This window comes from Eriocheir sinensis, chromosome 61, assembly GCF_024679095.1.
Source record: "Eriocheir sinensis breed Jianghai 21 chromosome 61, ASM2467909v1, whole genome shotgun sequence".
Lineage (NCBI taxonomy): Eukaryota > Metazoa > Arthropoda > Malacostraca > Decapoda > Varunidae > Eriocheir > Eriocheir sinensis.
Genome location: NC_066569.1, coordinates 2,659,738 through 2,687,346, shown reverse-complemented (window position 1 = coordinate 2,687,346; position 27,609 = coordinate 2,659,738). Strand labels below are relative to the sequence as shown.

General features: G+C 47.7%; 2 protein-coding genes and 3 long non-coding RNA genes across 6 annotated transcripts in view; 2 read left to right on the top strand and 3 right to left on the bottom strand.

Annotated features, from left to right (window-relative positions):
• Nucleotides 1-8,773, top strand: part of LOC126986005 (uncharacterized) — a gene marked incomplete in the record, with an annotated part of 48,918 nt that extends 40,145 nt beyond the window's left edge. The window contains 1 exon segment of the mRNA XM_050841691.1: nt 6,649-8,773. Coding sequence (XP_050697648.1) covers nt 6,649-7,404 — 756 coding nt within the window.
• On the bottom strand, nt 3,315-4,384 carry LOC126986117 (uncharacterized). The gene is made up of 2 exons (XR_007739293.1): nt 4,242-4,384; nt 3,315-3,911 (listed from the first exon to the last, which is right to left on the bottom strand). It is a non-coding gene; the product is annotated as an uncharacterized LOC126986117 (long non-coding RNA).
• A 4,723-nt stretch (nt 8,774-13,496) lies between the features above and the next one.
• On the bottom strand, nt 13,497-15,825 carry LOC126986039 (uncharacterized). Of its 2 annotated transcripts, XR_007739236.1 has the most exons (3): nt 15,435-15,825; nt 14,151-14,273; nt 13,497-13,763 (listed from the first exon to the last, which is right to left on the bottom strand). It is a non-coding gene; the product is annotated as an uncharacterized LOC126986039 (long non-coding RNA). The 2 variants fall into 2 exon arrangements; XR_007739235.1 differs by lacking the exon at nt 15,435-15,825 and having other exon boundaries at nt 14,151-14,709.
• Nucleotides 15,826-16,070: 245 nt separating this feature from the next.
• The window catches only part of LOC126986114 (calsyntenin-1-like), a 67,542-nt gene continuing 56,003 nt past the window's right edge, over nt 16,071-27,609 (bottom strand). The window contains exons 8-16 of the mRNA XM_050841840.1: nt 26,758-26,925; nt 26,325-26,432; nt 26,111-26,183; nt 25,799-25,972; nt 25,298-25,430; nt 24,697-25,183; nt 23,996-24,284; nt 21,651-21,823; nt 16,071-19,605 (exon numbers count right to left, since the gene is read on the bottom strand). Of these exons, the coding sequence (XP_050697797.1) occupies nt 19,441-19,605; nt 21,651-21,823; nt 23,996-24,284; nt 24,697-25,183; nt 25,298-25,430; nt 25,799-25,972; nt 26,111-26,183; nt 26,325-26,432; nt 26,758-26,925 (1,770 nt within the window). The 3' untranslated portion in view covers nt 16,071-19,440. The remainder of the gene's footprint in view (nt 19,606-21,650; nt 21,824-23,995; nt 24,285-24,696; nt 25,184-25,297; nt 25,431-25,798; nt 25,973-26,110; nt 26,184-26,324; nt 26,433-26,757; nt 26,926-27,609) is intronic.
• Nucleotides 22,868-23,727, top strand: LOC126986115 (uncharacterized). Its single transcript, XR_007739291.1, has 2 exons — nt 22,868-23,033; nt 23,296-23,727. It is a non-coding gene; the product is annotated as an uncharacterized LOC126986115 (long non-coding RNA).

Genomic DNA, 27,609 nt, shown 5'->3' with positions numbered 1-27,609 from the left:
GTATACCTCCGTGTGCGTGTGTGTACCTCACCTGCCTAGTCAAACGCACATATACCTTGACCTTCCTATAGGGTTGGCAAGGTAGGCCTACTCTATCTTGGCACCCCAATGGCACCCTCTCTTAGACACACTGTAGTTCCTCTCCCTCCCTCCCTCCCTCTCTGGTGGTGGTGGTGGTGGTGGTGGTGGTGATGATGGTGGTGACACTTACTCATTCTGCATTCTCCACTTCTTTGGTTGAGTGGTTGACTGTATGGTTGAGTGGGTGAGTGGATGACCAGTCTCTGTCTCTCTCTTTTTCTTTTTTCCTCTCTTGGTTTTGTTTTCTTTCTCTCATTCTCTTTCTCTTTCTTTCTCTTCTATGCATTTTTGTTCATTATTTATTTATTTTTTTCCTTTCCTACTTTCTTCCTTTCTCTCTTTCTTTCTCTCTCATTCCTCCTTTACTTCATTATTCTCTTTCTTCCTAATCCTTTCATATATAATTACTCTCTCTCTCTCTCTCTCTCTCTCTCTCTCTCTCTCTCTCTCTCTCTCTCTCTCTCTCTCTCTCTCTCTCTCTCTCTCTCTCTCTCTCTCTCTCTCTCTCTCTCTCCTCATTTCTTCTTCTTTTCCTTCTTCTTCTTCCTTTTCCTTCATCTCAGATCTTCTTATCTTCTCAGTTCTTCTTCTTCTTCTAATTCCCTTTCTTTCTCAACTCCTCCTCCTCCTCTTCCTCCTCCTCATCCTCATCCAGTCAGTCAGTCAGTCAGTCAGTCAGTCAGTCCAGCATTAGTATTAGTATTATTTCCAGCAGGTCTTTTCAGGGGGCAAGACAGACCTATGCGTACAGTCAGTCAGTCAGTCAGTCAGTCAGTCAGTCAGTCTTGCCCCTTGAGAACCAGTCTGAAGAGTGTGTGTGTGTGTGTGTTTGTGTGTTAGATTTTAAGTTATGTATTTCAATTTTCCTTTTCAGCTTTTCTTTTTTTTTCCTCCTCCTCCTCCTCCTTCTTCTTCTCTTCCTCCTTTCGCATTATCTGTCTGTCTCTCTCTATCTCTCCATCTGTCTCTGTTTCCTTCCATTTCTTCCTCTCTCTTTCCTCTCTTTCCTCCATCTCTCTCTCTCTCTCTCTGTCTTGTTCCTATGTTCTCTCTCTCTCTCTCTCTCTCTCTCTCTCTCTCTCTCTCTCTCTCTCTCTCTCTCTCTCTCTCTCTCTCTCTCTCTCTCTCTCTCTCTCTCTCTCTCTCTCTCTCCTTTTCCTTTTCTTCCTCCATCTCTCTATCTATCTATCTATCTATCTCTTTCCTAGTATAGAATGGAATGGAATGGAAGGGAAGGAATGAAGAAGGAATGATGCATGTTTAGATTAAAGAAAGTGGAGAAAGAAAGAAAGAAAGAAAGGAGAGAGAGGTTGGGTCTTTCTTTCTTTCTTCCTTTCTTTCTTTCTCTTTCTTTCTTAAGGTTATGATATGTTACTTAATTTGTTCTTTTTATTACAGATTATTATTATTATTATTATTATTATTATTATTATTATTATTATTATTATTATTATTATTATTATTATTGTTGTTGTTGTTATTGTTATTCATATTGTTCTTATTTCTTGCTATATATAATTTTTTTCCTTTTTTTCCTCTTCCTTCCTTTCTTCCTTCCTTCTCTTCCTTCACCTCCCTATTTTTTCTTTCCTTCTGTCTTCTCCTCCCTTCCTTCCTCCTTTCCTCTCCTTTCCTTCCTTCCTTCTCTTCCTCTTTTTCCTCCTCCTCCTCCTCCTCCTCCATCTCTTCCTTCCTTCCTTCCTTCCTTCTCTTCCTTCACCTCCCTATTTTTTCTTTCCTTCTGTCTTTTCCTCCTCCTCCTCCCTTCCTTCCTCCTTTCCTCTCCTTTCCTTCCTTCCTTCTCTTCCTCTTTTTCCTCCTCCTCCTCCATCTCCTTCCTTCCTTCCTTCCTCTCTTCCTTCATTGTTAAATTTTCCTTCTCTTCCTCCTTCTCCTTTTCCTTCCTCCTCCTCTTCCTTCACCTTCCTATTTTTTCCTTCTGTCTCCTCCTCCCTTCCATCCTTCCTTCCTTCTTTCCCCTCCTTTCCTTCCTTCCTTCTCTCCCTCTTTCTCCTCCTCCATCTCCTCCTTCCTTCTTTCCTTCCTCTCTTCCTTCCTTGTTAAATTCTTCCTCACCTTCCTTCCTTCCTCCTCTTTCACCTCTCCCTCCCCCTCTCTACTACTACTACTACTACTACTACTACTACTACTACCACTAACACCATGACCCTAACAGCCTCGAATTGGTGTCAGCAGTATCACCAGCAGAAGCAGTAGTATTAGCAGAACCACCACCACCACCACCAGCAGGAGCAGCAGTAGACGAAACAGTTGCCGTAGTGGTGGTGGTGGTAGTAGTGGTAGTAGGGGGAGAGAGTGAGTGACCTTAGCCTGCTGACCTCTGCTGATTTCTACTTGTTATTGATGTTTTTGTTGTTGATTTTTGTTGTTGTTTGTTTGGTTGGTGTTACTACTACTACTACTACTACTACTACTACAATTTTTTCATTTCTCACCTTTTTTTTTTTTTTTTTTTTTTTTTTTTTTTATGTGTGATGTAGTGGTGGTGGTGGTGGTTGTGGTGTTGAACTAATGGTGTTGACTGTGGTGGTGGTGGTGATTTGGTGTTGAACTAATGAATGGTTGATGGTGATGATGGTGGTGATGATGGTGGTGGTATAACCTAACTTACCCTCCTCCTCCTATCACCTCCATTCTTCCTCCTCCTCCTCCTCCTCCTCTTCCTCCTCCGAACGGGTCATGCATCCTCCTCCTCTTCTTCCTCACAGGGCAGTACTGGTGGTGTAGAATCCTCCTCCTCCTCCTCTTCCTCCTCCTCTTCCTCCTCCTCCACCTCCTCCTCCACCTCCATCCTGTCCTCCACCTCCGCCTCCTCCTCCACCACCTCCTCCTCCTCCTCGCCCTCCACGGTGGCCGAGCGGCGTGTAAACAGACCCGCGAGCTTTTTCAGGTTGGTCTGGGTGTTGTTTGCATGTGGCGGACCTTGTTGACACCTTGTTTGTGTGTGCGCACCTGTTTGTTTGTTTACACTGTGACGGTTTGTTTGCATGTCCTTGTGTTGGGTCACCCTTACCCCGTTTTTGTTTGTGTTTACGCTTATGAACTCTTTTTGATGCTGTTGTTTACGTCATTGTTTTTTATGCTCTGTTTTTTTTTTTTTCATTTTTTGACACTCTCCTCTTGTATATTTATTTATGTTGTGTATATATATAATGAGGAAGAAGAAGAAAAAGAAGAATAAGATTAAAACAAGATTATGAGAGTCTAAACCACACACACACACACACACACACACACACACACACACACACACACACACACACACACACACACACACATTTCACCCTAGGCCAAGTCAGCAATCATGAGAGAGAGAGTCATGCAGTGGGGGGGCACAGGATGGTTGAATGCTTTATAGATAATGAAATTGAAATAAGAAATCCAAACAAAAGCACGGTTATATTTTGTTACATAGTCCAAAGTGAGAGATTAGAGGTAGAAGGAAGGAGACCAGTTGGTAGACCTAGGAAAACGTGGAGAAGGTTTATGCAGGAAGACTTGGCACTGATGGGACTGGACCTGGAAACACTGCTCAGAAGGGAAAGACTCTGATGGTTTGGACATGTAAAGAGAGCAGGGGAGGATACAGTGCTGGGAGTTTTGGAGAGATTGGAGGCAGAAGGAAGGAGACCAGTTGGTAGACCTCGGAAAACGTGGAGAAGGTGTATACAGGAAGACTTGGCACTGATGGGATTGGATGAGCATCAGGCAGAAGACAGAGTGGAATGGAGGAGAAAGAGACCAGGGGAGGATACAGTGCTGGGAGTTTTAGAGACAGGAGGTAGAAGGAAGGAGACCAGTTAGTAGACCTAGGAAAACGTGGAGAAGGTGTATACAGGAAGACTTGGCACTGATGGGATTGGATGAGCATCAGGCAGAAGACAGAGTAGAATGGAGGAGAAAGAGAGCAGGGGAGGATACAGTGCTGGGAGTTTTAGAGACGAGAGGTAGAAGGAAGGAGACCAGTTGGTAGACCTAGGAAAATGTGGAGAAGGTGTATACAGGAAGACTTGGCACTGATGAGATTGGATGAGCATCAGGCAGAAGACAGTGGAATGGAGGAGAAAGAGAGCAGGGGAGGATACAGTGCTGGGAGTTTTAGAGATGGGAGGTAGAAGGAAGGAGACCAGTTAGTAGACCTAGGAAAACATGGAGAAGGTGTATACAGGAAGACTTGGCATTGATGGGATTGGATGAGCATCAGGCAGAAGACAGTGGAATGGAGGAGAAAGAGACCAGGGGAGGATACAGTGCTGGGAGTTTTAGAGACGGGAGGTAGAAGGAAGGAGACCAGTTAGTAGACCTAGGAAAACATGGAGAAGGTGTATACAGGAAGACTTGGCAGTGATGGGATTGGATGAGCATCAGGCAGAAGACAGAGTAGAATGGAGGAGAGCCATAAAGCGTCCAAGCGCTCAGGAAGAGTGAACACGGACGGTAAACGAAATGATGATGATGATGAGTCCAAAGTGAGAGTGTGGGTGTGTGTGGGCGCTGGGAACTCACCTTGGGGCCGGGGCAGCGCCAGGCCGGAACACTTTGGGAACCGCCGGACCAGATCATCACTAACCCTTTGCGCCTCTTCCCTTACGTCCTCACCTCTTTGCCTACGTCCTCACCCCTTTGCCAGCTGACGGACATGTTTGTTTACGCCGCCACCTGTTTGTTTGTTTGCTTGCTTTCTCTCCTGCTGCTGCATTTGTTTGTTTGTTTTTTGTTTTGTGTCTTGTGTTTGTTTGTATATAATTTTGCTGTGTTCATGTGTGTGTGTGTGTGTGTGTGTGTGTGTGTGTGTGTGTGTTGGTCATACAGTGCACAAACATACTAATAATTATACTAACTCCTCCTCCTACTACTACTACTACTACTACTACTACTACTACTACTATTGTGATATGGCTGGAGCAGGGACTAAAGCATTTTTTTCTTTCTCTTTTTTTTTTGCATTTGTTGTAGGCTGCTCTAAACACGGCCGGCCTCACCATGGTAATGTGTGTGTGTGTGTGTGTGTGTGTGTGTGTGTGTTGTCAATCATCTTTATTTCCCTTTCTCTGTCATGTGTTTTTTTATGTTCATTTCTTTCTTCTTCCTTCCTTCCTTTCTTTCTTTTTTTCCTGTTTTATGTCTTTTTCTGAGTGTGTGTGTGTGTGTGTGTGTGTGTGTGTGTGTGTGTGTGTGTTTTGCTTGGTCTAATTGCTTGTTGTGTCTATGTATGTCTGGTATGTGTGTGTGTGTGTGTGTGTGTGTGTGTGTGTGTGTGTGTGTGTGTGTGTATCCCTCCCTCCCCCCTTCAAACACCCTATATTTCCCCTCTTCCTTTCTCTCTTCCTTGTTCTCTCTCATTCCCTTTTCTCTCCTCCTCCTCCTCCTCCTCCATGGTCTAGTGGTCACCATACCTACCTACAAATCCGCTGGCCCAGGTTCGCATCCCGGTCCAGGCAGCAACACCACCGCCACCACCACCACCATCATCATCACCACCATCACCACTACTACTGCATGACTCGCTCTCGCACTCATGATTGCTGACTACCTGACTGATCTTGCTGAATTTGCTGATGTGGCCTGTGCTGAAATGTGTGTGTGTGTGTGTGTGTGTGTGTGTGTGTGTGTGGCTTAGACTCAGTTTTGTTTTAATCTTCTCTTTCTTCTTCTTTTTCCTCTTCCTCTTCTTCTTCCTCTTCTTTTCTTCTTCTCCTTCTTCCTCTTCATCTTCTTCCTCTTCTTCTATTTCTTCTTTTTCTTCTTCTTCTTCTTCCTTTTCATCTTTTTCTTCCTCTTCTTCTTTTTCTTCTTCTTTTTCTTCTTCTTCTTCTTCTTCCTCTTCTTCCTCATTATCATTATTTTTCTTCCCCCCCTTATTAGATGTGTGGGTTGGTCGCTGTGTAATGACCGCTGTGTGTGTGCGTGTGTGCGTATGTGTGTGTGTGTGTGTGTGTGTGTGTGTGTGTGTGTGTGTGTGTGTCAATATCTAATCCATTTTTAAGTCTATCCGAAGTCTAACCTAATTGTGTATATGTAATTACTCTAACAAACTCCTACTGTCCTTAATTCATTGTAAGTGTGTATTTGAGGTCATTATATTCTTCTTCTTTCACTAATATCTACGTTTTTTAATTACTTTATTTTACGATTTTTATTTACATTTTAATTTGTTTGTTTAATGAGTCTGTTTCAGGATGTTTGCTTGCTTGCTTTGTTTATTTGTTTACTTGTGTGCTTGTATTTGTTTGCTTGTCTTATTCTCTCTCTTTCTTTATTTCCTTTCTTCTCTCTTTAAATCTTCTTCTGTCAGTTTTTCTTTCTTTATTTCTTTCAATTTTGTCTTCCTTTCTCTCTCTCTCTCTCTCTCTCTCTCTCTCTCTCTCTCTCTCTCTCTCTCTCTCTCTCTCTCTCTCTCTCTCTCTCTCTCTCTCTCTCTCTCTCTCTCTCTCTCTCTCTTCTGTACATATATACTTGTGTGGTGCTCTCCCTCTCCTTCCCTGCCCTGATTTGCCCTGCCCCACCCCGCCCCGTCCCGCTCACCCCCAGCTGTTTGTGTTTCAGGTTGCCCCGCCACGCAGCGCTGACCAAGGTGGTGTCTGCCAGCCCCGCCCCATGAGGGAGGCCCCGCGCCCCCACACATCGCCCCGCTCCTCGCCCCGGCCGCCCCTCACCTTGGCTGACCTGAGAACACCCTCCCCGTCCCCTGCCCCGATGCGACACCTCGGGGCTAAAAATCACCCGCCCCGTAAGGAAGGCGGTCGGGTCGTGGGTGGCATAGGATCCGGGGCCATGCGAACTTCTTCCCCCGGGGCCAAGCGGAGCACGGACTCACCCCGAACGCTGCGCCTGTCCCACCTCGCCCCGGCCCCCGCCCCGGCATCCCCCTCCCCCCCTGCCTCATGCAGCAGCTTCTACGACAGCATCAACTCGGAGGGACCGCCCCGCAGCTCCAGCCCCAACGCTGCCCCGGATAGACTCATGCAGGTGGAGGTGGCCTTTGAGTGGAGCCCTGTCAGCCCCAGCCTTGCCCCGCGCTGGCCTCCATCTCCCTCCCCCGGCCCCGCCAGCACCGACCCACCCCAGCCATGGCCCCCTGATTCCCTAGAGGGGGTGGGTCTCGGGGCGACACCGGGTCTAGGTTTTGAGGCGTCGGGGCGTGTGAGGAGCCAGCTGGCGGCTATGAACGGGGCAGCTGAGCGGGGCATTAGACTAGCGGGGCGCCCCAGAGGTGTGGGCGCCCCAACCCGCCGCTCGGAGCAGGATCTCAACAGCCGGGTCCATCAGATCTTAGCAAGGATAGCATCGGGGGGGCACTGACTCGCCTTGCCCCATCCTGCCCCATACCATTCTGACCTATCATGACCCATCCTGCCTTGCCCTGCCCCATACCATTCTGACCTATCATGACCCATCCTGCCTTGCCCTGCCCCGCCTTACTCCATCCTGCCCCATACCACTCTGACCTATCATGACCCACCCTGCCCCGCCCCGCCCCGCCTTGACCACACACCCAAGATATTGTCCAAAGAAATCTAGGTTAATATTGAACCTTCCATGACATGACATTCTAAGGCAGCCAACACAGCTATTGTCATTATTATTATTATTATTATTATTATTATTATTATTATTATTATTATTGTTGTTGTTTATTCTCTCTGTTTTGGGTTAGTCTCTCACTCTTTCTCTTTCTTTTCTCTCACTCTCTCTCTCTTTCTCTTCCCTCTCTCTCACTCTCTCCTTCTCTTTCTCTTCTCTCACTCTCTTTCTCTTTCTCTCTCTCTCTCTCTCTCTCTTTCTCTCTCTCTCTCTCTCTCTCTCTCTCTCTCTCTCTCTCTCTCTCTCTCTCTCTCTCTCTCTCTCTCTCTCTCTCTCTCTCTCTCTCTCTCTCTCTTTTTTTTCCTCCCTTTTTCTCTCCCTCCCTCCTTTCTCTCCCTCCTCTCTCTTTCCATTCCTCATTCTCTCCCTTTCTTTCTCTCCCTCCCTCCTTTCCCTCTCTCTCTTTCCATTCCTCATTCTCTCCCTCTCTCTCTCTCCCTACCTCCTTTCTCTCCCTCCTCTCTCTTTCCATTCCTCATTTTCTCCCTCTCTTTCTCTCCCTCCTCTTTCTTTCCATTCCTCACTCTCTCCCTCTCTTTCTCTCCCTACCTCCTTTCTCTCCCTCTCTCTCCATCTCTTTCCCTCCCTCTCCTCCTCTCTCCTCTCCTCCGGCAATCACATTCTCAGTCTCAGTCTGAAGGAAAATTAAAGTTGGGGGTGCATGCTACAGCTGCTCACGGCCCCAGCGCTCACCTCCGTCACACTGGCAGAGACCGTGTAGTATGTCCGTGCCTGCTTGGGTGTAGGCACGAATCCATATGCAGAGCAAGTCAGTCAAACGCGCCGGCGTGAGGGGGTGAGCGAGCCAAACGTAGAATGAAGAAAAAACAGGGATAGGATAGGGAAGGAGATTTTAACCCACACACACACACACACACACACACACACACACACACACACACACACACACACATGATAAACGTAATTGACTGCTCTTTCGGAAACCTCTTCGGACTCTATGGGAGCAGCGAGTAGCGGGCTTTTTTTTTATTGTTTCCTTTTTTTTGTGCCCTTGTGCTGTCTCCTTTGCTGTAAAAACACACACACACACACACACACACACACACACACACACACACACACACACTGAACCAAGCATAACAAAGACTGAGGTATATATATTAGACCAATGACTGACCAGCTAAATATATAATGAGGTAAAACAACAGCTGATTATACTTAGATGGTTAATGAAGAGGTATAATTATATGAGTCTAATGAATGGGTGGGTGAGGTTTTTCGGGACACAGGTGAGAAGGAAAGTAATTAGAAGGTGATTGATTAGGAATGGACAGGTGTGTGTGTGTGTGTGTGTGTTTATGTGTGTGAGGAGAAGGAATTGGAGGAAAGGAAGAGAGAAAGGAAGAAAGAAAGAGAGGAGAGGGGAAGGAGAAGGAGGGATGATAAAGAGAAGATTAAGGAAAGGAAGAGAAAGGAGAAGAGAAGGAAATGGAGGAGAGAGGGGTGAAGAAGGAGAAGGAGGAGGAAGAGATGATGAAGAGGAAGAGGAGGAGGAAGGGAAGAGACGAGAATTCAGAGAAGGCTACATATCATCCTTTCCTGTCTTCCTTCTCCTCTTCTTCCTCATCCTCCTCATCCTCCTCCTCCTCCTCCTCCTCCTCCTCCTCAACCCAAGACAAAGCAAAAACAAAACAAAAATAACAAGAAAATCGGTTGCTCAGTTTTGCCGATATTACTTGCCGATTTATTTTATTCATTTTTTTTTTTCCGCTCGGCCGTCAAGAAAAAAATAATGATAAAAAAATAAAAGTAATATCCGGGCAAAAATATTACTACTGCTGCTGTGCTACTTATTCCAAAAACTACTATTATTATCATTACTATTATTATTGCTATTATTATTCCTGCCTATGTTAACTGTATTATTGTTCTATGTATATTTTGTGTGTGTGTGTGTGTGTGTGTGTATAGCAGCTCAATTTGTGGGCATGATATTATTATTATTATTATTATTATTATTATTATTATTATTATTATTATTATTATTATTATTATTATTATTTATTTTTATATTATTATCAAATTTTCTACTACTACTACTACTACTTTCACTACTACTACTACTACTACTACTACTACTACTACTACTACTACTACTACTACTACTACTACTACTACTACTACTACTACTACTACTACTACTACTACTACTACTACTACTACTACTACTACTACCACCACCACTACTACCACTACCACTACTACCACTTCCATTACCACTACTACTACTACTACTACTACTATTACCACTACAACCACCACCATTACTACTACTACTACTACTACTACTACTACTACTACTACTACTACTACTACTACTACTACTACTACTACCACTACTTTCAATACTACTACTACTACTACTACTACTACTACTACTACTACTACTACTACTACTACTACTACTACTACTACTACTACTACTACTACTTTCACTACTACTACTACTACTTTTACTACTACTACTACTACTACTACTAAAGACTTGGAACCAAAGAGTTTAAGTAAATGAAAAAAAATAATAAATAATGTAAATGAAACCAACTTACTAACAAACTCACACTCACTCAAGTCCCTTCTCTCTATTATTATTATTATTATTATTATTATTATTATTATTATTATTATTATTATTATTATTATTATTATTATTATTATTATTGTTACAAGGTGATAATTCTACTAGTAAATATATTTGTACAGGTTTTGGAGTGGGTCGGAAGCTTTACAGGAGTTGTTATGAAGGTTACTATCACTACTACTACTTCTACTACTACTACTTCTGCTACTACTATTACTACTACTACTACTATTACTACTACTACTACTACTACTACTACTACTACTACTACTGCTACTACTACTATTTCTACTGCTGTTATGACTGTTTCTGTAGACCAAATTTATGTGTGTGTGTGTGTATCTTTTTCTACACACACACACACACACACACACACACACATGTACACATTCCCAAATTTCCCGTCCACATTAGGTTTACACACACACACACACACACACACACACACACACAGGCAGACAGACAAAGAGCAGTATTAAAAAAAGAAAACACACACACACACACACACACACACACAGAAGGATGATGATGATGATGGTGGTGATGCAGACTGTTGATATATCATTAGAATTATTAAGACGTTAGGAAGATGGTGTTGTGTATATATTAATGATGGTGGTGATGATGATGATGATGATGTATATGAACCAATAAAACTGTTGTACTATGATGCCTTGGTGTTTGGTGATGAGTGGTGGTGGTGGTGGTGGTGGTGAGGAGTGTATGGGTGTTGGACGATGACCTGGTTCGGATATTCTCACCTGGTTCCCTTTGCTAATTACTTGAGTTCCCTTAATCACCTTCCAATTAGTCTGCATGGTATAGTTCTCACCTGGCTCAGTCCTCCACCATCCTGTCTTTAATCCAACATCTTAGTTATCAGTCCCATATTAACTAGTATTTGATAGCAAGAGGAAAAAGAAGAAAAAGGAACAATTGACCCTCTTTCGGCCACCTCTTTGGAGTCTTTTTAGGAGCAGCAAGTAGCGGGTTTTTTTTTTATTATTGTTTCCTTTTTTTGTGCCCTTGAGCTGTCGTAAAAAAAAAAAAAAAAAGTTATCACGTGTAATTGCTCCTTACCTGGTTCGTTCGCGCTCAGCTGGTTCGGTTCAGTGGTCCAGGACGCTGCTGAGGTGAATGCGAAGTCCTCATTTGGCAGCTGGAGTTTGTAAGGTAAGGACGTGGTGTTGGTCTGCCTCATTCTCTCTCTCTCTCTCTCTCTCTCTCTCTCTCTCTCTCTCTCTCTGATACATAAAAATAAGTGGTGGTTTTCTTTTTTTTCTTTTTTTTTCCTTTTTATTTTCTTTTTCTGTTCTTTTTTATCCCTTTCTCTCTTATTTTCTCTTTATCTAGTATCTCTCTCTCTCTCTCTCTCTCTCCTCTATCCTTCTCTTTAAACCTCTTGTAATTCTTCATTCTCCCTTCTAATTCCTCTTTTTTTCTTCGTCATTCTATTTTCATTTCCTTTGTCTACCTTTTCCTTCCTTTTTTTCTATTTCCCTTTCTTTCGTCTTTCTTTTCCTTCCTTTTTTTCTTTTTTCCATTCGTCTTCCTTTTTATTTCCCTTTCTTTCCTCTTCCTTTTCCTACCTTTTTTTCTATTTCCCTTTCTTTTGTCTTCCTTTTTCTTCATTTTTTTTTTTTTCTTTTTTACGTTGTTGCCTATTGCGCCGGTGGGCATCTTCCCAGTAGGGCCTGATGGTCGGCCCAGCCCGTTCTGGCGCAGGCGAGTGTTTATAGTGGCGCCATCATGCATTGGCTCATGCTGCCCCCCGGAACTCGTTCTTGATTCGCTTGGACGGCTTCCTCTAGAGTCCGGGTTGATGGGTGGTCTTCAGGACAGCATGTGGGTAGTTTTAAGCCACTCGGCGGTGACCGAAAAATCCGAGTGGTAGCGTGGGGATTCGAACCCGCGTCGTCCATCACGCGGTGAATGTGGGCCCAGTACGCTACCACTTCGGCTACCACTTTCGTCTTCCTTTTCCTTCCTTTCTTTCGTTTTCCCTTTTTTCTACTCGTCTTCATCCCCTCTATTTCTCCTTTAGCCCATTCTCTTTTATTCCGTTTTAATTCCTGTGCCTGTACGTGGTGATGACTGGTGGAGGTGGTGATTTGTAGTGGGTGGTGGTGAAGCCGGTGGTGTGGTAAGTGGGTGGTTGAACTGCTCTGGTTAGGGTTAATGGGAACGCGGGAAGGGGGCGTGTATGTGTGTGGGTGTGTGGTGTAGCCCATATAGTGTGTGTTGGGGGGGGGGGGGGCGGTTGTGTACTATAGAGAAGGTTTTACAGTAACAGTTTGATCCTTTGGTATGAAGGTATATGGTTCTGGTGTTATGGTGTGTTACGTGGTATTAGAGTTGCTGTATTTTGGTTGATATTTGATTTCTATTAGCTGTTCTCTATTTTCAGGAAGGTTGTCTCGTGGTGGTGAAGTCTCCGTCTGTCTTCTCTGCTACATTGTCGCTGGCTCTCTCTCTGCTCGTCGCTGTCTCTGCTAGATCGTCGCTGTCTCTGCTAGATCGTCGCTCTCTCTGCTCGTCACTGTGTCTCTCTCTCTCTCTCTCTCTGTTCGTCGCTGTCTCCGTCTGTCTCTCTACCCGTCCCTCTCTACCCTTTCCAGTCTCCCACTGTCTCCACTCGTCTCCGTCTGCCTCCGCTCCACCCGTCCCAATCTGTCCACTTTTCGCTGCCTCTTCCCTCATATCTCAACCCGTCCCTTCCTGCGTCTCCACTTTATCTCCCGTCCCAGCCTTTCGATCCGTCACTGGCCCTTCCCCTCTCCCTTCATCTGTCAGTCTCCACCCGTCACGTCTCTCCACCTCACCAAGCAGCCAGTCTCGCGTCATCCACCAGCCAGCCTCGCCGCCCCCACGCCAGCCACTAGACTTCACCTCTGTTCAGCGCGGCATATGATCACAGATGATGCGCCGACTAAACGAAACTTTCTCTGTTCAGCTAAGTCTAAACCTCCCAAATATTGAGTTTATTGTTGCTTTGCTATATTGTAAGACTCCACCTCTCTGTTCAGCTAAGTATAAACCTTCTAAGTATTGAGTTTATTATTACTTTGCTATATTGTTAGACCCCACCTCTCTGTTCAGCTCCCAAGTATTGAGTTTATTATTACTTTGCTTTATTGTAAGTCCATTATACTTGGAGGAGCCACCGGAAAAACATTATAACCCTTTGGTCGTGAAAGAAACAAGTAGGTCACGTGTAGGTATTGTATTTTCGAACCTTGCAGACTACATACATATGCATCGTAAGCAGAGTCAAGCTACACACAATATTGACGAACATTCTTCTCAACAGCTGCCTGGCTGTGTGGACTTGACAGATCTCCCACCACACCTTCCCATCTATTACCACCAAGGCTGCACATCATCCCTGCTCTCCCACCACCGCGCAGGGATCATCTTCGTCCACGCCAGCACAGGAGGGAGGCTGGTGATGGAGGGGACGCCGCCAGACTCGAATCTCTGAACTTGCGCCGTGAGAGATGGGACCGAGGATGCTGCCGTTAGATCTTCGGTTGCTCTCTCTCTCTCTCTCTCTCTCTCTCTCTCTCTCTCTCTCTCTCTCTCTCTCTCTCTCTCTCTCTCTCTCTCAGGACTCCACAGGATGTCACCCCACAGTATGTTTACAACCCCCCCAGACACATGCCCCTCCCAGCCACATATGTAGGTCTCTGTCTTTCTCTCTCTCTCCACGGACTCCACTCTGCCACGACTCCTGCAAGAACGAAGACCAACGAATAGTTATATATGTAATGCCGTGTACTTTAGAGATGCTGGTGAATAAATTTAAATGGACTCTTTCAGTTTCATTTAACAAGGCAACAAGCAGTGAATAAGTCAACTATACCTTGGTCATTCTCCTTACTCCTTGTTTGACCCGTTTCCTCTTTGAGTGGACGGCGGTGATGGAGGTGGGTGGAAGGGCGGGTTAGTAGGTGGGAGAAGTTGTAGGTGGAGGCGAGTGGAAGGGCTGGTCAGGAGGTGGAATTGAGGGGGTGGGAGAAGTTGGAGATGAGCGAGCGGGTCTGTGGATGCTTGGGTGGGTGGGCGAGTCGGGGGAATGAAGTTGGGGGGTAAATGGATGGAGGTGGGTGTGGGTAGTGACATGAGTGGAGTCTTCCACTCTGAAAACGAATACAACAGCAGAAGAAAGAAAACAAAAAATACTAGACTATCTTGTGTGTTTCTTTTTACTATTGTTAGACTACAGTCCATTGACTCTAACTTGAGCCTTGTGGCAACCTCCATTGTTTACAAATCTAGCGATGACCTGCGCATGGCAATCCATCTCACTGTTAAGGGGCTAATACACTGGGCAAATTTTCCGTGGATCTTCCGTCAAACAACGATTTCCGCTGGCTTGGGGTAGGGTAGGTTAGGAGAGGGTAGGAGGAGGTAGGAAACTCTCTAAGGGGCTGTTACACTTTGGCAAATTTTCCGTGGGTCTTCAGTCAAACCACGATTTCCGCTGGCGTGGTTCTCATATGTGCGTGGTTTTCTGACGTGTCCACGATCTCCCAAAGCTACGGTAGATTTCATTGAAGGACGACGGTATTACTCACCATCATCAGCAGCAGCAATAACAACAAACAATTGAGAACCACGCCAGCGGAAATCGTGGTTTGACTGAAAATCCACGGAAAATATGCCCAGTGTAATAACCCCTTTAGTCTGTACGTTATCTGTTTATGGAATACACATATACTCGTAATACGACTGCATGGTGTTGTGAATGGCTTGGGATTAGAGGGAAGGACAGACCGAGTCGCGCCCAAGGGTTCAAGTTAAAATCGATAGTTGTTAATTGTAAGCCTAATAAGTCATAATTACGTAACCATCGGCTTATCTAACTCAGTTATCCACTCAGATTTTTATTTTACAGCAGGAGTCAGTTCAAGGGCATAAAAAAGGTAAAAAATGTGAAAAAAGCCCGCTACTCAAAACTACCAACTACGCAAAAAGTCCTTTAATAACAAAAATATGCAAAAAAAACTAATAAAATAAATTAACTACCCATCATTACACCGCCAGTTATCTGTATTTACCTCCAACAAGTCACCTCTAAGTCACTCCAGATCACACACACCTGGGCTAAGTCGCCTGAGCTTGCTAATTAACCCATACCACATACCTGTACGCCCTGACGAGACCCGCTGACGAAGGAGGAGGAGGTGGTGGAGGCGAAGCAGCGATCCCTTCTCCAGTATCAGATGCCGAGGTACTGAGTCTTCTGAGCGAGGGACGAAGGGAGAGGAGGGGGAGAGGGAGGGAAGGAGAGGAGGGTAGTAACGAGGGAATGATTGTTAAAGAAAGATTGAGATAAGAGAGGAGGTGAGGAGAAGTGGGAAGGCGGGAAGGAGAGAAAGGCTGAGGAGGGGAAGAAAGGAAAGGAATGAAAGCTAGAAGAAAGAGATGGGGAAAGAAAGGAAAGGAAAGCAAAGGAGAAGAGGAAGGAGAGATGGAAGAAGAAGAAAAGGATGGAGGGAAGGAATGGAGAAAAGACGGAGGCAAAGGAGAAGATAGAGGAGAATGTGGAAGAGATAAAATTATACGGAGAGAGAGAGAGAGAGAGAGAGAGAGAGAGAGAGAGAGTAATGGAAGCAGCTCAAGAGAAAAGAAAAAGGAAAAAAACAATGGAGCGGACAGAAAGGAAGGTCAGCTTCGGATGAGGGGGGGGGGGGGGTCATGATGTGTGTGTGTGTGTGTGTGTGTGTTTGTGTGTGTGTGTGTGTGTGTGTGGGTGGGGTGGGGGAAACAGACACACGGGTTGGGTGTAGGTAATATTTATTGATGACGGAGTACATAAGCCAGGGACTTTGTGCAGTGCCTACACCCGCGGCCAGCGCCATCCCAACCCTTACAGTGGGGCCCGCCTTGCCCCGCCTTGCCCCGCCCCGCCTTGACAGCCTCGCGGCGTGTCGAGGCAGGGCGGGGAGGAGCGGGGCGACGTCGGGTCAATAAATGATCCGCGGTGCCGTCGGGGGCGGGGCGGGGCGGGCAGTGCCGGGGCGGGGCCGCGGGTCGTCGCCGCCGCGGGGCCTCCGTCGTGATATGTCGGGTTAGTATTGCTGGTGAGGGCACGACCCGCGCCCCGCTCCGCCCCGCCCCGTTCCGCCCCGTCCCCGCCGGCACGTCGCTGGTGGTCAGCGTTACAGTTAGTACATTATTGTTGTTAATATTGCTGCTGCTGCTGCTGCTGCTGCGTCACAGTGTCCCGGCGATGCTTTGTGAGGTATCAAAATAAACCTATCATGACCTGTTGGCTACACAAGCTGATGATGACCGGCCACAAAGCACAAGCGAGAAGCGGAGGGCCGCCCGGACCCCGCCAGGGGCGGCGGCGGCGGCGGCGGAGGCGACGGGCGGGGCCGCGGCGCCGCCCGCCGCCGCCGCCGCCGCGGGCGCGGGAAGGGAGGTCAGCCGCTCAAGGAAACAACAAAAAATATATCGCGCGTGTGTGTGTATAGTTATGTATTTATATATATTTATATTTATATCCCGGAGCTGCGCGTCCAGCGTCCGCCGAACACTGTTAGTATGTATAGGACACGCCGCGACGCCGCACGGAGGGCGGGGCGGCCAGGCGGCGGCCGGGGCGGGGCAGGCGACCCGCCCCGCCCCGCCCGCAGCCTGGCCGCCCCGCGGAGTACTGGAGGCCCCGGCGACGGGGCCCAGGGGGGTGTAGGAGGGGGTGAAGGGGGGCGACGCTTTTGATTGTAACGGTCTAACACTTGTGGTGACGCGACGCGCGGCGGTGCGCGTGACGCAGGCGGTGCCAGGGTACACGGGGGCGGGCAAGCCACAGAGGGGGGCGGGGGGGCGGCCAGGGACTCATTGTACAGTGAATATACAAAACCTGCGAACCTCCTCCACGGCGGCTGATGCTGTGACGGGGGAGGGGGGCCTGGAGGAGGCTGTGTGTGTGTGTGTGTGTGTGTGTGTGTGTGTGTGTGTGTGTGTGCGCGCCGAGCCGGGGCCTGACACGCGGGGCGCCGCGGCCCGGCGCAGCAAGCGTGTCCACAATGTACAGCTGGGCGTCAGCTTTATACAGATATGTCACCAAGACGCTGCCCGGGGCGCCGACCCTCGCCGCCGCCGTCACGCCCGGCGGGGCGGGGCGGGGCGGGGTGCCGGCCAGGCGGCGGCCTTGCCCCGGGCGTCGCGCCGCCACACAACGGAACTCAACGAGGAACAGCATCGCGTTAGCCTAAAGCCGTGATATGTGTTAGTCTCTCTGCGCGTGCCACGCCCGCGGCGCGGCGCGGCGGGCTGCGAGGCGCTCCTGCAGGCGGCGGGACGCGGCGGCAGCGGGCGGACGGCGCGCCGCTCGCCGCGCCCCGCCGCCCGCCCGCGCCGCGCCGCGCCTTGGGGCACGCGCGTGCGGCTGTGTCAGGCTGGCAGGCTGGCTGGCGCCTCGCAGACATCATTAGGAAGTAATATTATTAGCAAAATTATTGTATACTTTGTTTTTACATAGCGTGTGACTAAACACTTCACCTGACTACAGGTAAGACTACTACTGTAAGTACGTACACCTCGCCTAGCGCCGCGGCCTTAACCTACAAAGTTACGGTACCAAATAACAGAGGCAGGTTCAGATATGTTGACTCCACCGCTCCACACCAACACCACCACTCCACCACTCCACACCACCACCACGGCCACACCGCCGCGCCGGGGTGTGGCCTCAACGCTGACGGCAGACTCCTGCTGCTGAAGTCTTCCTACCCCTTCTCCTTCTCCTTCTTTGTGACAACGAGATGGTGACCATTGACTCGACTCACTGACTGACGGACTCACTGACTCATGGACTGACTCACCGCCACCACCACCACCGCCGCGGACATCACCAGTCCCGCGTGGTGGTGGGGCGCCTCACTCTCTCTCTCACACCGTGGCTGCAGCGGACCACAAAACGACACCTACTGTTAGGAATAATATTAACCGGCTGCGGCCGCCGCCGCCACCACCACCACCACCACCACTCATCACCACCACCAATAAAGTATCACAATTTAAGTAAATGAGTAATGTGGATGTGACTGACTGACTGAATGACTGACTTGACTGAGAATTCTTATAAACTCTTCCTCTCTCTCTCTCTCCTCTTACTCCTCCTCTCCCCTAATAAATAAATCCGTCATATACATACATGATAAAAGAATATGTACAACAATTCTTCACAATTTTATAACAGCTGTGAAAGGATATGAACACCTGATAGCTCTCTGTCTCTCTGTCTATCTATCAATCTATCCCTCCTGTCTGTCTGTCTAGTCATCAGCATCATCAGCACATCCAAGAAACAGACATAAAAGAAAGACATTATAAGTATATTAAAAAAGAAAGAAAGAGAGAAATATGTGAGGAATGGAAATGAAGATATGGGTAAAGAATGAAGGAATGGAAGAAAGGGAAGAGGAGGAGGAGGAGGAAGAGAGATTCTATTTAGTAAGCAGACAGGAAGGAAGGAAGGAAGGAAGGAAGGAAGGAGAGAAACAGAAATAAAAGAAAGATAAAGGAAAGGAGACAAAGAAAAAGAAGGAAAAGAAGAAGAAGTAGATAGAAAAAGCAGAACAAGAGATAGAGTTGATAAAATTTGAAGAGAAAGAAGAAGAGGAAGAGGAGATAGAGAGAGAAAGAAAAGGAGAAATAGTAGCAGAGGAGAAGTAGGAGGAAGAGGAGAATGAAGAAGAGGAGAAGGAAGAGGAGGAGACGGAGGAGGAGGAGGAGATAGAGAGAAAGAAAAGGAGAAATAATAGTAGCAGAGAAGTAGGAGGAAGAGGAGAATGAAGAAGAGGAGGAGGAGGAGGAGGAGGAAGAGAAACAATATGGCACAAAAAATCACAATCGTAGTATATATATATTAAAAAAAAAAAAAAAAAAAAAAAAAAAAAAAAAAACGCAAGTACAAAAAATCACCAAACTTCAACACCAGATCACTGATAAACACACAAACACCCAAGACAAAGGTGGTGATGACTGGTGGTGGTGGTGGTGGTGATGAAGGCGCGGTGGTGATGATTCTCCGTAAAACAACACCAGTGGCAGCGACGGCGGTGATGAAAAAAGAAAGCGAGAGAGAGAGAGAGAGAGATTGAGAGAGAGAGTGAGAGAGATAGAGATAGAGAGAGAGTTTACATCTTAAGGGTTGAGTCGTCCCATTCCAACTCCTTCGGTTTCCCTTCCTCTTCATCAGACGAGTCGAGGTCGTCGTTGAAGTTGCTGCCGTCGTCTGAGGAGTCGTCGTCATCATCCTCGTCGTCTCTCAGCCGCTGCGTCTCTGGCATGCCGAGCTGTTGCTGTGTGGAAGACGACGGGAGGTGATGAAGATGGGTAATGACCATAGCTGGGCACGATAGCAGAAAACCTTATTCCCGATAACCGATAACTGATAATGAAAAGCCTTATCGGTGATAACCGATATTCGTTAACTGGAGACACATATATAGGCGATAACCGATAGCCGATACCCAATATAAATCCACAATTCCGATACTAGCTAGCGATAAGTCCGATAGGCGAAAACGATACTATATTGATATTTCAAATAAAAAAAACATAGATGAACTCAAATTTTCATTATCTGTATTTTAGAAAACTTACAAAACCTGAAAACCACACGTTGACACGTACCTATGGACGGTAATACTAGAAAAGCCTGAACCGGTGTTGTGTTATTTGGCGTCCCCACCATCGAAACACTGGTCTCTCGTGAACTGCTGAACTGCGCATGCTCAGACCAGCAAGCGTACACCTGTACAGTCTCACAAAGATTCATAACCGTAATTAAGAGTTGCTGGAAGGCTGAATCAGACATACAGTACCACTACCACCATCCTCGCTGTTTCTAGAACGACGCTCTGTACGAGTTGTATTTATATGTACAGAGTGTCGTTCTAGAAACAGCAAGGATAGTGGTACTATCTGTCTGATTCAGCCTTCCAGCAACTCTTAATGTGTTAAAAAGCTTTGTGAGACTGTACAGGGCTACGCTTACTGGTCTGAACATGCACAGTTCGCGAGAGACCAGTGTTTGTAAACAAAAGCGCCAGCTTTTGACGATGGGACACCAAATAACACAACCCCGGGTGCCTTCAATACCATGGCATGCTCACAAACGAATATGGAATATCAAATTTGAGGTAGTGAATGATCATTTTGGGGGCAAAGTTAACTGATTTTTCTCTTTGATATATTGATATTTTAGTCTAACATAAAAAATAACCTAGTGTTTTAATGTTGATGATCTAAGTATGAAATCTCTTCACCGAAGATATTTCATACCCTGAAGTTTTTTTCAAGCAACACCAGGCGCCCGGGCCACGCATTGGAAGTAGGGAGGAAACATCGTTTTTTTTTCTGAGAGGCGGAAAAAAAAGTAGCGATTATCGCTAGTTTGGTTACAAAAATAACGAAGATACCGATATATATATTTGAATAAGTAGCGGATGGCCGATAACCCGATTTTGTTATCAGCGATAATGTATCGCGATAACTTATCGCGATAACGCCCAGCTATGGTAATGACAATGGGTGATGACGATGGGTGATGATGATGGTAGTTTGTAAATGGTAGATGCTCCCTTTCTGATCTCAAACATACCCCCGTTTTCTTTCTCATCTATCCTGCTTGATCTCAAAATATTCCTTTCCCCCTCCCTTTCCTTCCTTTCTTTCTCCTTCTTCTTTCCCTTTCCCCTTTTCTCCCCCCTTCCTGTCTCTCACCCTCTTCTTCTACCCCAAACAACTATTTCATCCTTCTCCTCAACCTTATTTCTATCTCTATCTCTCCCTTACTGACCTCAATATTAACATTTTCCATCCTCTCCCACTTTCTTAACCCCCTTTCTCCCTTTTCCATCCCCCTCCCACCCTTTTCCTGTATCTCAAAATGGCCCTTTTCTTCCTCTCCTTCCCCCTCAATCCCCTTCCTTTCCATCCCACTCTCCCATCCTTTCTATCTCTCGCTCCCCTCACTCTTTTCCTCCCCACCCAAATCTCCTCTTCTCTCCACCCTCTTTATATGTCCTTCCTCTTTTCCTCTTTATTTCTCCTCTTTCCTCTTGTTCCTCCTCTTCCTCTTCCCGTCGTCTTATAGAACAATCTCTCCTCTTTATCCTTGAGCCATTTGTTTCCTTCAGTCTTTATTAGTTTTCTCTCTATCTCCATTTTTATTGCAACTTTTCCTTGTCCCTCTCTTCCAAAAGGTATGGGTTGGCAATATGTCCTTCCTCTTTTCCTCTTTATTTCTCCTCTTTCCTCTTATTCCTCCCTTTCCTCTTCCCGTCCACTTATAGAACAGTCTCTCCTCTTTCTCCTTCTCCTTCCCCTCCCTTCCACTCACCTCCATGGGGTTGACGGTGATGTTGAGGGAGGTGTCATCCCATGCCATCTCCGTGTCCGCCATGTCCTGGTGGGTGCCTCGGGTGTGGGCGGCGCGCACACGGATCACGCCCAGCACCACCATGAACACCAGGAAGCCCACGCACACCACGATGATGATGGTGACTGCGTGGCCTGCAATGGTGATGAGTAGTGGTGATGACGGTGGTGGTGGTGGTGGTGTTTGGGTGAGATTTTTTTTTTGTGAGTGTGGTGCTATGGTGATGAATTTGGTGGTGATGAGTTTGGTGTTTTTGTACATTTTTTTTATATATTTTTGTAAGTAGTGGTGTGTGTGTGTGTGTGTGTGTGTGTGTGTGTGTGTGTGTGTGTGTGTGTGTGTGTGTGTGCAATCAAAGCTGCTGATCAGATGTGGAAAGCTTGTAGCAATTAGCAGATGTAGCAGCAGTAGTAGTAGTAGTAGTAGTAGTAGTAGTAGTAGTACCAACAATACCACTACACACACACACATACACACACAAACACACACACAGACAAAACACCTAACCTATAAATATCCAACTGACTAATAACAATCTTGGTGTTGGTAATAGTGGTGTTGATAGTGGTGGTGCTGGCGGTGGTGAGAGGCTGCTGCTGCTGCATAAATAGTGGTAGTTATACTAGTAATGGTGGTAGCAGTGGTGGTGGTGGTGGTGCTGGTAGAACTATTGAGTGCTTAGAGAGAGAGAGGAGGAGGAAGGGGGAGAGAGGGAGGAAAGGGGAGGGAAGGGAAGGGAAGGGAAGGAAAGAAAAGAATAGAACAGGGAGGTGATGGGGAAGGAAGGGTAGGTGAAGGGAAAGAAGGGTGAAGGGGGGGTGAGGGGGAGGAAGAAGGGAGGAAGGGTGAAGGGAGGAGCGGAGAGGTGGAGAGAGAAGAAGGGTGGGGAAGGGTGAATGAAGAAGCAGGGAGGAGACAGGGTGAAGAAGGGTGATGGGAGAGGAAGGGTGTTGGAGAAAGGGTGAAGGGGAAGGGTGAATGGGGAAACAAGGGTGAAAGGAAAGGATGAAGAAAAGGGTGAGAAAGGGTGAAGGAGAAAGAAGGGTGAAAGGAATGGGGATGAAGAAAAAGGGTGAGAAAGGGTGATGGGGAAAGAAGGGTGAAAGGAAAGGGATGAAGAAAAAGGGTGAGAAAGGGGTGAAGGGTGAAAGGAAACGGGATGAAGAAAAAGGGTGAGAAAGGGTGATGGGGAAAAAAGGGTGAAAGGAAAGGGATGAAGAAAAAGGGTGAGAAAGGGTGATGGGGAAAGAAGGGTGAAAGGAAAGGGATGAAGAAAAAGGGTGAGAAAGGGTGAAGGGGAAAGAAGGGTGAAAGGAAAGGGATGAAGAAAAAGGGTGAGAAAGGGTGATGGGGAAAGAAGGGTGAAAGGAAAGGGATGAAGAAAAAGGGTGAGAAAGGTGAAGGGAGAGAAGGGTGAAAGGAAAGGATGAAGAAAAAAGGGTGAGAAAGGGTGAAGGGGAAAGAAGGGTGAAAGGAAAGGATGAAGAAAAAGGGTGAAAGGGTGAAGGGAAGAAAAGGTGAAAGGAAAGGGATGAAGAAAAAAGGGTGAGAAAGGTGAAGGAGAAAGAAGGGTGAAAGGAAAGGATGAAGAAAAAGGGTGAGAAAGGTGAAGGAGAAAGAAGGGTGAAAGGAAAGGGATGAAGAAAAAGGGTGAGAAAGGGTGAAGGAGAAAGAAGGGTGAAAGGAAAGGGATGAAGAAAAAGGGTGAGAAAGGGTGAAGGAGAAAGAAGGGTGAAAGGAAAGGGATGAAGAAAAAGGGTGAGAAAGGGTGAAGGGTGAAAGGAAAGGGGATGAAGAAAAAGGGTGAAGGGGAAAGAAGGGTGAAATTAAAGGGGATGAAGAAAAAGGGTGAGAAAGGGTGAAGGGGAGAGAAGGGTGAAAGGAAAGGGGATGAAGAAAAAGGGTGAGAAAGGGTGAAGGGTGTGAGGGTGAGTATGGACACAGGCTCACCCGCAGCCAAAGCGACCACCTGACTTCTGGTTCCCCCGTACAGGTCTGGGGGAGGCAGCGGGGGAGACCTGGTTACTCTCTTTCTCTCTCTCTCTCTCTCTCATACACACACACACACACACACACACACACACACACTTCCTCATGCTTCAGTAAGGTCAATTTCTCTCTCTCTCTCTCTCTCTCTCTCTCTCTCTCTCTCTCTCTCTCTCTCTCTCTCTCTCTCTCTCTCTCTCTCTCTCTCTCTCTCTCTCTCTCTCTCTCTCTCTCTCTCTCTCTCTCTCTCTCTCTCTCTCTCTCTCTCTCTCTCTCTTCTCCTCCTCCTCCTCCTCCTCGTCCTCCTCTCCCTCACTCACCGGCACTGTTCACGGCAGCTCCCTCCATCACAGAGGAGCTGAAGTACACATCCTTGACTGTATGGGGCGCCTTTGCCTCAACATGGTGCGTCGAGACCCGGGCATGTGCAGGGGCGGGGGGCGGGTTGTGGTGGGGTATGGGGCCGCCGACGGGGGTGCGCTGGCCGTGGGGCGGGCGGGGCGGCAGGGCGGGGGTGTCGGAGAGGCTGGCTTGGTCCACGGGGCTGCTGTTCGGGTCCATGAGATCAGATGTCTTCTCCACGCTGAGTTGTGGGTGGATGACGGTGACCTGGGTGGAGGGATGTGGAGTTAGGGTGTGGGTGTGGGTGTGGAGTGGTTCTGATGCCCTCCCCTCCTTCCTTTTTTTCTCTCTTTCTTTCTCTTTCTCTCTTTTTTTCTTTCTTTTAAGCTGTCTTTCTCTTTCTCATTCCTTCTCTCTGTCTCTCTTTGAATCTTCCTTTCTCTCTCTCTCTCTCTCTCTCTCTCTCTCTCTCTCTCTCTCTCTCCTTCTTTTCTTTCCTTTCCTTTACCTCCCTTTTTCTCTCCCTTTCCCTCCCTCTCTCTCTCCCTCATCTTTCCTTCATTTCTTTTCCTTCCCTTCACTTACCTTTCCCTCCCTCCTTAACTCTCTCTCCCTTTCTCTCCTTCTCCTTCTTCCTTTCCTTCCCTTTCCTTCCCTTTCCTTCCCTTCCTTTACTCACCGTCTGCACATACTCATTGCTCGTGAATCTTCCGCCGAGCTCAGAGCAGGAGAGCTTGAAGGCGCGGTTGAGGTAGTAGGCCGGCTTTCGGTTGGCGTAGTGAATTTGGCGGAGGATGGACTGGTAGTGGTGCGTTGTATGTGCCCCCGAAATGGTTGCCCCCTGGCGTGTGGTGGTCGAGGCCAGGCCGAGCTCCGAAATCAGGTTGTCGGGCAGGAGGAGAGTCTCGTGATCCGGGTTGAGTGATGGGTAGACCGAGACCACGCACTCGTCGAGCTGTCCGCCGGGTGTGGGTGCGGTTGCCTCCTCCGCAGCGGGTGAGAGGTACACACCCACGTCGGGGAACACTCGCAGGCCCTGGCGGAAGGACTCGTACTCCTCGGCAAAGTTTGTGGTGCCGTTGAGCTCAATGCTTGGCTGGTGCGGCTGCATGACCACCACGAAGCTCTGGGCGGGGTCGACCTTGAAGGACTTGCCCGAGTCACACCTGTTGGAGGAGGAGGGGGAGGAGGTGAGTGGAAGTGGTGTGTGGTGGTGGTGTGGTGATGTGTGGAGCAGATGGTGATGTATGCTGTCCATTTATTTATTTTTTGTTACGTACATGATGTTGGCCACGACGGTGATGGGGCGGCGGCCCGGGGTGGGGAAGTCCCGGCTGTTGACGTAGGCGATGCGGTGGATGAGTGTCTCCATGTTGGTGATGTTGTTGCCTTCCACAGTGATCTGCGTCATCTCTGTGTGGAGGAGACAGAGGAGCTGTGTTAGTATGGTGTGTGTGTGTGTGTGTGTGTGTGTGTGTGTGTGTGTGTGTGTGTGTGTGTGTGTGTGTGTGTGTGTGAGTGTGTGTAGGCACACACACACACACACATGGCAGTGGCTGAGTGGTCAGCATGTGTGTGCAGTGTCCTGGAGGACACAGGTTCAAGTCCCGCCCACCGCTATAAGCCGGCACTAGTCAGTCATCACCAAGTGACCCAAGACTACCCACATGCTGCCACGATGACCAGCAATCAACCCAGACTCTGGTGAAACTCTCTGGAGTGGAGCGAGGCACTCACACATACTAAAGATATTTAAAAATCTCAAACACACAAACACCAACCATTATTGGTCAACAGTTCCATGCTGGGCTGCAGGAGCTCCATGGCAGGTGTGTCGAGGGCCTCCTGGCAGCGGGTGAGGCAGGCCAGCACGCGGGGGCTCTCCAGGGCACCCACCAGCACAGACAGCCCTGCCAGGTAGCCCGTCAGACCGTGCTTCATGCTGCTCTCAGACCCTGTGGATGAAAGGATGGATGATTTACACAGGTTGACACAGACCACCACACAAAGCTTGGATGGTTCATATTAGGTTAGTTTTGTTTGTTTGTATGGGTGAGTGACCCTGACAGTCACCTCCCGGCACACACACTCACCCTGCCAACAGGCGCCAACGGACATGGTGGTGTTGATGCCTCTGGTGGGGTGCAGCGGCCAGTCATCAATCACCTGAAGGAGGGGAGGAAGATACATGTTAACGAGAACATATGGAGGTGAGGGATGCTAGGCTGTACAGGTGATATGACACACACACACACACACACACACACACACACACACACACACACACACACACACACACACACATACCTCAGGTGACTCTCCATTCTCAGGGCGGAAGATGTGGCCGTCGACGTACAGGGTGACCTCCGGGAAGCTGACGTGGATGGAATAATGATGCCACTCGTTGTCACACACCTGCGGACGACGACGGTGTTAGTGGTGATGACGATGGTGGTGATGGTGTAGAAGGGGAGGTGGAGGAGGAGGAGGTGATGAGGGATATGGATAGTTTAAAAGATGATGTTGGTGATGGTGATGATTGTGGTGATGATGAAGGTGGTAATGTTTTGATGGTGGAGGTGATGGTGGTGGTGGTGATGGTGGTGGTGATGGTGATGATGAAGGTGGTAACAGTTTGATGGTGGAGGTGATGGTGGTTGAAAAATCCACAGATACACTCATCCACGCACACACACACATCCGCCTCCTCCACACACACACATCCGCCTCATCCACACACCTGGGACAGCTTCCACCTCCACTCGGCTGGCTGGAAGGTGTTGAGGTTGGCTTCGGATGACTCGCGGCGGAGCAGAAGGATGAGGCGACAGTTCCGCACGAAGACGGCTGTGTGGTGACGGTTCATCTTGTGGTCATCGGCGGTGCAGAGAACGTGCTCCTTGGTGTGCTGTGGAGGGGTGAGAGAGAGAGGGTGTGTTAGTGAGAGGGAGAGGGAGAGAGAGAGAGGTGTTAGTGAGAGAGAGGGAAAGAGTGAGGGAGAGAAAGTAGCTACACACACACACACACACACACACACACACACACACACACACACACACACACACACACACACACATTAACACTTTTTTTTTTCTCTATTTCAGTTTCTCTTTTTTTCTTTCCTGTCCTTTCTTTCTCTTCCTCTTTTATTTCTTCTTCTTCTTTCTTTCTTCCTTCCTTCCCTTCCCATTATGCTTTCTTTCCTTCCCTTCTTTTCCCTTTCTTCTCTTCCTCTTCTTCTTCTTCTCTTTCCTTTTCTTCCTTCCTTTCCCTTTCTTCCTCCTTTCCTTCCCTTTCTTCCTTCCTTCCTTCCTTCTTTCCCTTCCCTTCCCATATGCTTCCTTTCCCTTTCTTCCTCCTTCCCTTTCTTCCTTCCTTCCTTTCCTTCCCTTCCCATATGCTTTCTTTATCGTTTACCGTTTACCGTTGATGAGGTTTCAGGCCCTGCTGCTCCGTCACTGATGCAGCGCTCTACGAGGGCCGTCAACAATGTCATCGTTAGCCTCAATAATAGTCTTCGATGCACTTATTCTCAAACATAGTAGTGAGTGAGTGAGTGTCTTAATTTCTTTCATGAATAACATCACAATAA